Source organism: Dendroctonus ponderosae, unplaced genomic scaffold (assembly GCF_020466585.1).
Source record: "Dendroctonus ponderosae isolate FM_Combo_2020 unplaced genomic scaffold, Dpon_F_20191213v2 Dpon_F_20191213_1, whole genome shotgun sequence".
Lineage (NCBI taxonomy): Eukaryota > Metazoa > Arthropoda > Insecta > Coleoptera > Curculionidae > Dendroctonus > Dendroctonus ponderosae.
In genome coordinates, this window is record NW_026017110.1 from 2,384,321 (window position 1) to 2,396,807 (window position 12,487).

The window sequence follows — 12,487 nt, forward strand, 5'->3', positions numbered from 1 at the left end:
TCTTATGAAAACGTTAGAGGCGATCGATAAAAATGAAACATTTTCCATAAATCTCTTAGATGCAGTCAATTTCATTCATAGAGCTTGGCAAAAAGTTAGCCGAAAAACCATTGCAAATTGCTTTAAGCATGGGGGATTTGTAAGAAAAGAAACTGATTATGAACCAGACGATGAAATTCCACTTAACGAATGGTTAGAAAAGTATAAAGATTCTGACTACGAGTATGACACAGACGAAGATGTCCCAATGTTGTCGAAGAACAAGTTAAAACCAAATTGAGTGATTTCAATTTCTTCGAATCGAGCATTGATAATGGCATTCTTACAAGAGAAATGTTGACCGATGAGCAAATTATAGACTCCGTAACCGCATCTACAGCTTTAAGCGATAATGAGAAATATGACGAATTAGGTGAAACGTATTCTACTGTAGACACTAATGCTGTTCCAACCATTTCTGAAATGACGAAAGCGTGTCAGAAATTCGGAATTTTCGCCAAGTTCCTAATCAAGTCTGGGAGTCATTTTGTGATCTTGAAAACTACATTAATAACATATTTTTGCAGCAGAAATGTACAAACAAAATTATAGCGAACTCCGGATATAACGAACCAGTTTTAGTCCATTTTTCAAGTTCGTTATATCCGGACTCAACTGTATTTATTTCCCAGTTAAATATCCCCCAATAATCTTATTAGCCGTAAACAGTAATTTGCTTACAAAACATTGGCTTTCGGACTCACAAGAAATAATATGTTTGCCCTCTTATCATAGAACATAGCTAAAGGTTATTTGAGAAGTAACTCTGAACTGTAGTTGTGTGTTTGATAAGTTCTTGTTTCATTCCATTTCAACCTGTACGGCTTCAGAAGTGGTCCATTACAATTGTATAAAATATATACAGGGTGTCCCGTAAGCACATGATCAAAAGGGTGCTGCGATATTCTTTGAATCAACAGAAGACTATCTGACCTAACTTTTATTTACAAAAAATGTCTGGCTCCTCTGCTATTGATGGTCAAAGTTCTTCAAAAAACTTATCTTTTTTGAAATATCGGGAGAATGGTACGATGTATTTTGGTAAAACTCGCTGTGAATGTGTTCTAATGTAAAACTCATAGTTTGATGAAACAACCGAGTTCATCCGTTTTGGCCAAGTTGTAAATTCTTGAGTGTCGTGATACAAAACTACCAGAACTTTTTATTTGGTGGATGGAATCAACTAATTTTTTTTTCGTTAATACACTAATTATTTGTTCACAATTTTGTGCTTTTTGTAAAATCTTGTAGCAAAAAAATGTCTGTTTTCTAGCCACTTAACAATGTTAGACATTAACTGCAAATATGCGGCGCGTAGACGCAAGTTGTCTTCGCAAAACCCTAATACTTTGACCATGTCGGTCACTTCTTCATTAGAAAAGGTCATTCGAAACGAATTTGTGAGATTGATTGACAATTAATTTATGCCTCGTATCACGATATTTGCAGTTAATATCTAACATTGTTAAGTGGCAAGAAAACAGAAATATTTTTTTCGCAAAAACTATGAAAGCTACATGAGTTTACAAAGAGCACAAAATTGTGAACAAATAATTAGTGCATCAAACAAAAAAAAATTGGGTTGATTTCATCCACCAAATAAAAAGTTCTGGTAGTTTTTGTACCATCACCCTCAAGAACTCTCCACTTGTCCAAAACGGCTGAACTCGATTGTTTCATCACAATATGAGTCTTACATAAGAACCAAATTCACAGCGAGTTTCACCAAAATACATTGAACGACCATCAATAGCAGAGGAGCCAGACAGTTTTTGTTAATAAAAGTTAGATCAGATCGTCTTCTTTTCATCATCATGTGCTTACGGGACACCCTGCATACTGAGGAAATAACTAAGTTTAAACGTGATTAGTTTTTCCAGCAGATAAATGGTTGAACTTTCCGTCTATACATTTTCCAGTTTCAGATGGACTAAACAAAACTGGCCTAAAAACAGGACAAATAAGCAGACCAAAGTCCTCAATACTAGATGAAATGAAACAAGATATGAAGGAACGAACACAAAGGGGGCATAGCGAGCCGCAAGATAGGTCTATGAGGTGAGGTTTTGCCTATACATAATAAACCTAGATAATCACCATTGCCTTCTCAGTTTTTTCATTAATCAAGAACGGTATTTTTTTAGTGTGGCCAGCAATATGAGCGTTCTTAGTTCCGCTAGTAACGTAATAGAGTGCGACACATTCAACGACCAGGTCAGTAATATTAATCAAGCTTTTGAAGCGATTATTTCAGTTTTCGTACTAATGAAAACTGCCCGTTTTAGCTGGCAGCGACCTATCGCGAAGAACTCCGAAAAACATGCAAGTGCCCATATGAAGAATGTAAAGGTTTGGATTTAAAGGAAAGTTATTTTAGATATACGAGCCACATGATTGAAGAACATAACGCTAAACCATATTTTAAGTGCGACGCCTGCGATTTTGAGTACTTTAAGAAGTAAAATATCCCTATTTTCGTTAAGTTTCGCGTTGATTATCCTGAATTTTTTCTAGAGAACATCTGAAAATACATTCACTAAGACACGATGTATTCCCAGTGTTATGCGGAATTTGTGGAAATCACACACCAAACGTTTCTGCCTATCAGCTGCACGCGGATAAGCACCTTGCCTCATCATTCAAGTGCATTGTCTGTGATATGGCGTTTTGCACCAAAAAGGAATGTAATAAACACATTTTTAGCAACCACAGACAAAGGTGTGTTTATAATTCCGATATTGGCATTCATATGTAATCACACATAAGCCAGTACTTATTGACTTGATGATTTTAGACGACGCATATTTTTACGGCGGAAAGCATCTCAGCCTTTGGAATCCATTATTTTAAAACAAATCGACCATAAAAAACCAAATTTGCTTCTTGGAACGACGATAGCCCCATGTGTAGAGCCTGTAAATAACAAGAAATGTCGAGAAATGAAGATAACCTGCAACGAACCTGAGCAATTTAAGGAAAAATCGTTTCGAGAACTGGATTTTCTTCAGAGGCATCCACCTGCTGAATGGGATCCAGATGCGTTTAGTTTAGGAGACAATGTGTTTCAGAGCGGAAATCTAGATAAAAGGTATTTCATTATAACAAATATCATATCTGATTTAACAGTGAATTTATTTCAGGATAAAAGCGGAATTGGCAAAGTCAGGCAAAATGAGTGATTTATACGATAAGGTTTCAAACAGACCAAATACCGCGCGGGATAAAAGTGGCCGCACCACTCCGTTTCAAAGGTATTTAACAATTTTATTAATATCGGATTGTTTGTAAATAAAAGCAACTTTTACAGATCAGAAACTCCTTTTAGCGAGGATTTGGATATGCCTCCGTGTGCCGGAATTAACAATTATTATAAAACAAGTAGGGATTTGGAGTCGAGAAACACTGAAGTTGCAAAGTACATGAATGGAGACGAGGATTCAGACGCCAATAGTGAGACGTAAGTCGATTTAAATTAATTATCATAATGTACAAAGATTTTGGCATCTCTACTTTCATTCTTCAAATTACTTTCACCTTGAACGCTTATATTTCTTCTTGTATTCCAGGCAAGAAGTACAGAGCGATTTGGAAAGCGAAAATCAGTATTTAGATGGAAATACGTTTCTATCATCGATCCCCTCACCCTACAGTCGCATAGATAAAAGTTAAGTTTGCAGCGTATTCGACTCGCAGAGTTACCGAAGTAATTAACACAAATCTTGATTGGTGGGGTACATAGATTAGGAAACTGCGGTTTCATTCAGAGACCAAAAACCATTCAACTAACAAGTTCTTTACAAAAACAGGCAAGTCGAATACGCTAAAATAAAAAATAAATATTTCCCTCACAAATTTATTGATCAAAGTTTTGTCTTATGGTGATATTTAAGTCGGGCAAATGTAGGTAGCACACCAGTGAAAAAAAAACAAGTGCCTCGATTGAAATTTCAACAAAAGCAAAGATAGATAAATATGTAAGTATTGGGTATAATTTTACTGAATTAATATATGCACATTAAGTTAGTAGGTAAGAGTTTAACTGTTTGTTTATCTAATCAGAACTGAGGGCCATCCCTTTGCTGACTTATTTTTTGTGTTTGGCATGTGTAAGATTGTAAATCTGTATGTTAACAAAACAGTGCAAGGGTTTCTTTTCAATAAGAATACGAACGTTTTAAAGACACATAATTTAAATATTTTTTATCAAACTTGAAATTAATAATAAATATAAACTTAAAAATGAATAGCTTAATTTTGAAGACTTAATAAGAACCATTAGATTTGATCAATTGAATATGTAAGAAATTGTTAATTTGCATTATTATATTTAAAACAATTGTAAAATACAATTTGTATTTAAGTTCTTCTTGTTTGAAACTGATATTTTTTAGCTCATTCGCAGTGTGAAACATAATTGATCAATTTCGTAGCCAGTAAGCCAAACAATTCTTTGTAAAGTAAATGCCACTGTTAACCAAAGTTTTAGGATTATTTAATCTTGGAATTGTTTTGTATCATCTGTTAAAAAACCGAATATCTTGTGTATTTTATTTACTGTTTCATCTACTTTAATAAAAAACCATTTCTGGATGTTCTAATGGAAATGGCTAATAGTCATTAAATCAAGATTTTATTTTATATTCCTTGTGTAACTCATTGATTTCCCATCAATAACTATTTTTTTTGAACTAATGCCAAGGAAAATTTGACTGAGGTGCAATATAATCATTTTTTGTCAAGCAGCACTTATCAGAATATTGTTTAAGTGTGTCCATTCGTGAATAAGGAAGTTTTTCCAACCAGCTCCCAATTAAATGACCCTGCTTTTTGATAATTTTAAGAGTTGACTGGTTACTTTCCAAGCTAGTCTATATTCCACGAAACGGCTGCTCTATGTTTGCTATTTATTCACATACAAAGAACACTTCTGTAAACATGGTGGGTGGAACGAGAAAGTGAAAGCTAATGTATGCGAAGCACTGAGCGTTCCGATCATTAACATACTTATTTACACCTAGTTGATATTTGCGACCCATTCGGGCCTTTCTTGTACTGTCAACCATATAAAACTACAACGTAATGATGCAGGACTTAGAATAAACATAAAATTCAGTTGACGAATACCAAATTGAAAAAGAACCTGCCTAAATGTACAGAACAGGGCGCAGCTGAGACTATGCGAACCTTCTAGAACAAGTACAATGGAAGTTATTCGAATATGTGAATCACTTCCTTACTATTTTAACATGCTACTTTTTCTCAACAACAAAATATAATTATTTTGAGTCGATTTTTCATCAAAATATCCTAAATTATTACATGTTTTATTGCAATTAATACTACTTTAATTTAAAACGAGTAAAAATTAGAAAATTAAAAAACTTACATAACAATGTAGAACACAAAAATGTAGAACTTTTTCCCGCTGATGTGTATCAGCATTACAATGTGCAAAAGGAGCACCATTGTAACTGTGCAACAATAAATTGTAATTTATAGGAAATGCACCCATAAAGTGTCTAAACTGTTTCATAATTGTACATAAAGTATTATACAAGGAGATACACAATAATCCGATTAATAATTTTGAAAAATTGTGACGCTTTAAAACCTAATAAAAAAATAAAAGCCTCTCCTGGTGGGTGGTTGACAACGTATGCCAACCACGTTTGATATTCAAGTATTGAAAAATAGCCCTGATACAGATGATCAGGCCTATAGAAAGTAAAATAGAATTAATACATGTTGAAATCAATTCGCTAGAACTGGGAAACTTACCAAAACACATTATCAGCCACCACAACCAGCCGTTGTCCTGGGCAGCCAGGTTAGCAGAATAATGCACAATAAACGTCCATTTGGCCAATGAGAGTCCAAAACCAGAAAGAGCTCCATACCGGGACGCAATCGTGTGACAAAAACACATCAGCAGCAAGAACCCAATCCAGTTGAAAACAAATGCCACTGAAAACCAATAGATTTGCCATTAAATAAACCTAAATCGCTTTTCCAACCTACCGAAGAAAGCGATATAAAACATAAAATCCGTGCCCAACACGCTTGTATCATCTTCGTCATTCACTTCATTATCGACAGGCAGCAGGTCCCTTTGACTTGGTGGATGTATGAACTGAGGAATGGAAAAAAGCCCAATTTTCGTCGCTCAAACCGAATGGTACTCACATCATTCCCCATGTTTATTCCTAATATTCCATCTTCAAAATCCTTTTCCCGTTGAACTTCTTCATAGGTGGGTAATTTTGTGGTTTGAGTTGCCAACTCGTATGGCGGAGGTGCGTTGTAATCGGCCTGGGTTAAAATAGTTAAGACACATATTAAGCAGAATCGAAGCAGAAACAAAAAGACTTACCTTGGGCGGTGGAATATCTTCCAAAGAACAACTGGCAGTCACATGAATACTGCTAGGTATTTCCACCGTTCTTGGCAGTTCTTCAATCAAAGTTTCCACTTCAAAAATTGCGTCCGAACTGGTCGGCAATGCCTTATTGGCATCTGGCCTAGCAGTGAAACCAGTCGCCGTTGAATCATGACTTTGGCTGGTCGACTTTAAGGCAAAATGAGCAAACATTATCCAGCAGCACCATGCAAAAAGGAATTTACACTATTCCAGTGTAAAACAAGCTAAAGCTTAAGCCACTGGCGAGCTATGTAAATCAGCTTAGCTTCAACCTTGATGAATTGATAACAAGTAAAATGGGAATTTCTTGCTAATGAATGAATAATGCAAGTATGTTCACAGTACAAGTAAACATTCTGCTTACATCCTCACGATTTCCAGCTGCCGCCCCATGTTCCGATGGTTGCGAAGACCCATTCATCGTACTTGTAAAGCTTGAGCACAAGTTTCAGCCTCAAATTACAACATTCTTTCACTGAACACACGAATAGTTAAAAAAACAAGAACAATAATCAATAAAACTCAAAGGATACGTCAAGCAGGTCAAACTCAAATTCTTCTTCATTCGATTTGAAAGTGTTGTCTGTAGGACATGGGATTTACTAATGACGTCACTCTATTCATTTTTAATTTAGCTTCAATTCCTAAAATATTATTAAACTTTCCATTTGCCTGAAAAGTTTGGTAATTATTAAAATCATGCACTAAATTACCAAAACTTTTTTGGGGTTACGCTACAATCACGTAACTTAAAATTTGCCCAGTGTAATATAAATTTGCATTACAAGACAACGCTGCCTCCAACTCTTAACTTTGAGAGAAGATTTAAAAGTTCACAAATTGAGGTTAGACTACATGGTTTACTTTTTAGAATGTAAGCATGGCTGAGGAACTTTCCAACTTTTCCCAGTTAAAACTGCAAAATTGGATTGTCAAGCAATGCCACTCTATAGGTAAATATTAGCGATTATTTCTCCATGGTGTTCCTAAAATTGACGATTTGATTCAAGGTGTAAAACGTCCCACACCAATTCAAGCCAACTGCATCCCTAAAATCCTGGAAGGTAAAACATGCATTGGGGCTGCAAAGACAGGTAAAGTTTTCCAAGGGGCTTAAGGCCTGATTGAGCCACTGAGTTTGGTTTGCAGGAAGTGGTAAAACTCTGGCGTTTGCTCTTCCCATTGTGCAAAAGCTATACGAAGACCCTTATGGAATCTACGCCCTAGTTCTAACCCCTATAAGAGAGTTGGCATTTCAAATAGCTGATCAGTTTGCTATACTTGGAAAGCCAATGAATATGAGAACGTGTGTGGTTGTAGGGGGAATGGATATGGTAGAGCAAGGGAGGCAACTTTCCAAGGTGCCCCATGTGGTGGTAGCGACGCCTGGTCGTTTAGTTGACCACTTAGAGGGTTGCGACACGTTCACATTGTCTAGAATCAAGTTTTTGGTTATCGACGAGGCAGACAGACTGCTGGGTAGGTGTTTTTTTACCTAAATTGAACTGGTACTGAAGGTCATTTCCAGGTGGTCTGTTCGATGATCAAATCAAGAGGATATTCTCCGTGTTACCAAAGACGCGTCAAAGTATATATTTCTCGGCAACCATGACGGATACTTTACAAACCTTGAAGAAATTGGTGGCAGAAGATGCGTTTTTCTATGAAGATATCGGCCCATCTGAAGCGGTTACCGTTGCAGGGTTGACGCAGCAGTACATGCTGTGTCCTGCTTATGTAAAAGACGCTTATCTAGTGGAATTGCTCAGGATATTTATAAGTGAAAACGACCAAGGCACTGTGATGATCTTCACGAATACATGCAAGTAAGTGTTGGATGTCGATTTTACTTCTGGATTAACTACAATAGTTGGTGTTGCAGAAATTGCCAGCTGTTGTCCATCACACTGAACGAGGTCGGCATGGATAACGTGGCTTTGCATGCAATGATTCCTCAAGCCCAAAGGCTGGCGGCGCTAAATCGCTTCAAAAGCAACAGAGTGAAAATCCTAATCGCTACAGACGTCGCTAGCAGAGGTAACGCATTTCTAGCCAACAGTTAAATCCGGTTCCTCATGCCTCTTTTCCAGGTCTGGATATACCCAATGTTCAGTTGATTATTAACCACAACGTACCTAGAATACCTAAAGAATACGTCCATAGGGTAGGGAGGACAGCTAGGGCAGGCAGACAGGGAAGGGCGGTTACTTTAGTCACACCATACGATCTGAAACTGTTGCTCGCCATTGAAGAGCTCATCAAAACGAAGCTGACAGAATGCAAAGTTAATGGTAAGCAATCGGCCGCCAAAACTTTCGGTAAATTCACAGGATTGTTGCTCCTTCAGATAAAGAAGTGGCGGAAATATTCACGGAAGTATCAGTGACAAAGAGTGAAGCCTACATGAAACTGGACGCGACGGATTTCTTCGAGAAGAAAATGATCAATTTGAAGAAGAAGTGGATTTTGGAGGGCCTGGATCCAGAAGAGCAGGAGTACCAGTACTTGAACAAGAAAAAAATTGAGGCCAAGAAGAATAAGACTAAAATCAAAAGGCTGAAAAGTGACAAGAAAATAAGAAAATTAGACAGTTCAGTTGGAAAATCGAAAAATACATAAAATATCCGTAAAGTGTGTTTGATTGAGTATGTATATCTACTTAATACTCGTTTTAGAAACCCTTCATCTTCCGCCGCCAAACGGTAAAGCCCCACTAAAAAGATTTCAATATAAAAAAGAGCGACGCCGCTTTATTAAACTTGCCGGAGAGCGGAAATATTTAAAGTTTGCTAATTATGGCGCTTAAAAGCGCTTGCTGTGAACGGAATTCTAAACGGCTGTTTGTGCCTTTTTAGCGACGAATGCGAAAGTGGTGACTGGCCCTTTACCGACCACATTCAAGCTCGCTTTCGCACTTTGAAGACGTGATTGTGTAGTGGCTGTTTACGACTTGGAATTTGAAAAACTTGCACAAAACGTTCTGGTTTTTTTACGCAATTTGATTGGGTGTTAGGCATTAGTATGGAAACAGGGTTTGCATTTTTGGTGTCTCAATTGATGAATTTCGAACATTACAAGATTTAAAATGTAATTTTTACTTACTGTGCTTTATTTATCAGAATCTTCAGGTTTCTGATGTTAGCAAGTACAGATCTGGAGATGTGCTAATAACAGGCAGATTCAGGACTAGTTTAGACCCTTTTAGCTCTGATCAGCTGGGTTTAGCCTGGAAATAACACTTTGGAAACCTGTACATGTACAGGGTGTTGAGATGAGTGTTGTTTTCAGGCTAAACCCCGCTGATGAGAGCTAATAGGCGCAAAAGCGGTCTCCAATCATTCACTGTTCTTAAAGTATTCATTATTTTTCACTTCACACTAGTTCACCACATTAATTATTTAGAAATTCAGAAATAAAGACGAAAAGAAAAGCTATTTTGACGTACTAAAAGAGTTGACACTTGCCGTTGCCATGGAAATAAAATGTTTGTTTGGCCGACGTCGCATGACCGACAACGGTTGGGCGCCAAATTCAAATTCAAAATATTTTAAACAACTAAATCGGGAATTTGAAATACCAACCATCCAAATCATTTCCATTAATTTCCTATGGCTCGCCCGGTAAATTGTTATAATACAGTGTGTTTAGAAAAACTCGGAAAATGTTTGTAGAAGTTTACTTAAGCTCGGCATTACACCTTTTAATTTTAGTTTTTTTTTTGAAACAATAAAAAATATTCTTGATTCCTAAATAAACTTATAGAAAGTTTAAAACCCGGAAGAGAAGTGCAAATTTCGATATCTTCTGATGCGTAACATGCCCGTTAATTTTCCTTTTAGCCTTTATCCTTCAACTACTCCGCTATAGACGAAACGCAAACGTGCTTTGAGCTCAAAGACCGACAAAATTGCCTGACGTTTAAGTAGTTTTAATTGATGCTTTAAAACTTGAAACTGGTTGCTGCGTGCGCAAAAAGAAGAGAACCAATTTTGTACCGGAGGCGGGCGTATTGTTATGCAAAGCCGCCCCCTTGGGTAAAGTTCAAAACTTAAATTAGTCCCTATATGGCAAACGAGCTTTAAAGCCTTTGATGGTGGTCTTAATTTGGAAATGTTGCGATTATGTGCAACAGCCAGGGCTTTAAAGTGAACAATCATCACGAAAAAATGACGATTTCCTTCAACTCGGAAGATTTGGTCCTTCGAACTGGATCGAATTTATTTGCAGTTTATTAGTTGAAACTGGAGTCGATTTACTTGTTTGTTAAAAGATCTCGCTCAACGCTGGACTAGATTTTGATCTATTTCGTGAACCTGTTGAAAAAATTGTGAAAAACTGGAAGAAGCAACAATGTCTAAATCCCAGATTCAGACAGTAAAACAAAAAAATACGTTTTCAGTCGGGAAAAAGGAAAAACATCAGCAGATTAACCTAACTGGGTATTTTGATAGTCAAAGCGAATGTTAGAATTGCTCCTTAAATGCGACTACTGGCCATTACTGACCTAATTAATGCGTAATAAATACGTGATATTCGCCAGTAGTTGGAAAAAAATCTTAAAAATTAAAATGTCGCATTTGATTCCCAACAAATGCCCCCTAAGGCGGTTAATAATGAATTAAAGCCACATCGGTTTTAACTTCCCCAACTAATCACTAGTTAGTGCGGGCAGCACTTAAAAAAATTGCAAAGTGCCGAGTTTCGTTCAATATTTTCCATGCACGTTGCATTAGAACGTCTGACTTTACAATTATCCAAATGGAAAGCTTGAGAAGACAACGAGAAAATATTGATGAAAAGATCAGCGGCGCCCTACATATCAGCGCAATAAACTTATTAACTCTGTCAAAAAACTGATTTTTTATTTGTTTCCTATATTTTGCTAATTGTTTTAAACACACTTTGCATCAAACAATTTTTCTAAACCCTTTTTCGAGTGACAATTTATTTATATTTATGAAGGGAAAACCTTGGCTGCGTCGATGTTTAGATTGCTCAAATATGGACAAAAATTGCAGGAAATTAATTGAGTTTTTCTCTTTTTTTAGGAATTTTACTATGCATCAGATGCGCTTTTGATTTGGCCAGATTAGTCGCCAACGATTATCTACCACAATAAAACTTTCCCGAATTGATCAACTTAGGAACTTCAATTGTTTAGTCAATATTTCTAAAGGACATAACTGTTTGCGGCTAAAGCCCAGAATACTAAAAAGTATCCATTTCATCGTCAGCCTACGAAAAAGCAAAAATAAAACTGTTTTATGTATCTACTGTTTAATATTTTGCAAATAAAAATGTTTTAAGTCTTCACGATCAACATTCAGCATTGAAACTCTTCAAAATGAGTCTTCAAAAAGCCAGTAAGATGCCATAAAACCGAGACTTTAGTTATAAGGACGATAATAAGTTTAGATTGGCTTGTGGCCGCCATCTCGAAGGTTGCAATAAAACTTTTGCAAAATCAAATGCTTCCTCAGGCCCCAAAGGACTTAAGGAGGCAGCTCGGGAGTGCCTAAAAGTATCTGCCAGAATCAACAAACTTAGCAAAAGCTCAATGTAATTTAATTACCAAAAACTCCGTTTGCCGCACTGTTGCTCAATTTTCTTTACCTACATTCTTTGATAGTTCAATCAACAAACTGAGGTTTGCAAAAAATCCTTGTTCACTCTTAGAGAGAAGTGCTACGCACCTGATGAAAAAAACTAGTATCTCCGCCTCTATTCCACCGACTTTTCTGCAAACAACCGAATCGCCGCCTTCAAACATCAGAAGTAAACGAGCGGCAATTATCCGGTTCAGCCCCCTTATAAAAACTGGAGCAGAATGATCGGTTCGACTCAGAGCCCCAATGAAGCCCATTGAAGATCAATCGCTTTTCCGCGCTTGCAAGATCCTAGTGCTTTGTGGGGGGATGTGGCGGGGCAACATCCCCAATTGGCCGATCGCCCACCAAAAATTATACAAGGTGTTTCTAAGGGGCGCCCAGTTTGCCTACTTCTTTTGCTTACCATCGCTGGTTCTTTCGC

At 36.9% G+C, this 12,487-nt stretch overlaps 3 protein-coding genes across 5 annotated transcripts in view; 2 read left to right on the forward strand and 1 right to left on the reverse strand.

Annotated features, from left to right (window-relative positions):
* The window catches only part of LOC109538393 (zinc finger and SCAN domain-containing protein 12), a 7,104-nt gene extending 2,443 nt beyond the window's left edge, over window positions 1-4,661 (forward strand). The window contains exons 4-11 of one of the 3 annotated variants that reach the window (XM_048669948.1): window positions 1,959-2,097; window positions 2,184-2,253; window positions 2,325-2,497; window positions 2,554-2,757; window positions 2,834-3,127; window positions 3,180-3,290; window positions 3,347-3,496; window positions 3,606-4,661. In XM_048669948.1, coding sequence (XP_048525905.1) covers window positions 1,959-2,097; window positions 2,184-2,253; window positions 2,325-2,497; window positions 2,554-2,757; window positions 2,834-3,127; window positions 3,180-3,290; window positions 3,347-3,496; window positions 3,606-3,708 — 1,244 coding nt within the window. In that variant the 3' untranslated portion in view covers window positions 3,709-4,661. The remainder of the gene's footprint in view (window positions 1-1,958; window positions 2,098-2,183; window positions 2,254-2,324; window positions 2,498-2,553; window positions 2,758-2,833; window positions 3,128-3,179; window positions 3,291-3,346; window positions 3,497-3,605) is intronic. The other 2 variants (XM_048669954.1, XM_048669951.1) reach the window with 2 other exon arrangements.
* Window positions 4,662-4,929: 268 nt separating this feature from the next.
* Window positions 4,930-7,034, reverse strand: LOC109538394 (NEDD4 family-interacting protein 1-like). Its single transcript, XM_019905608.2, has 6 exons — window positions 6,822-7,034; window positions 6,410-6,604; window positions 6,223-6,348; window positions 6,058-6,169; window positions 5,818-6,003; window positions 4,930-5,754 (listed from the first exon to the last, which is right to left on the reverse strand). Exons 1-6 carry the CDS (start codon window positions 6,876-6,878, stop codon window positions 5,651-5,653), a joined length of 780 nt encoding a protein of 259 aa, XP_019761167.2. The 5' UTR covers window positions 6,879-7,034; the 3' UTR covers window positions 4,930-5,650.
* A 229-nt stretch (window positions 7,035-7,263) lies between these two features.
* On the forward strand, window positions 7,264-9,088 carry LOC109538392 (probable ATP-dependent RNA helicase DDX49). Its single transcript, XM_019905606.2, has 7 exons — window positions 7,264-7,410; window positions 7,468-7,551; window positions 7,607-7,936; window positions 7,986-8,283; window positions 8,340-8,494; window positions 8,548-8,748; window positions 8,805-9,088. The coding sequence occupies exons 1-7, from the start codon at window positions 7,338-7,340 to the stop codon at window positions 9,074-9,076; spliced, it is 1,413 nt and encodes a 470-aa protein (XP_019761165.2). The 5' UTR covers window positions 7,264-7,337; the 3' UTR covers window positions 9,077-9,088.
* Window positions 9,089-12,487: the final 3,399 nt, after the last annotated feature.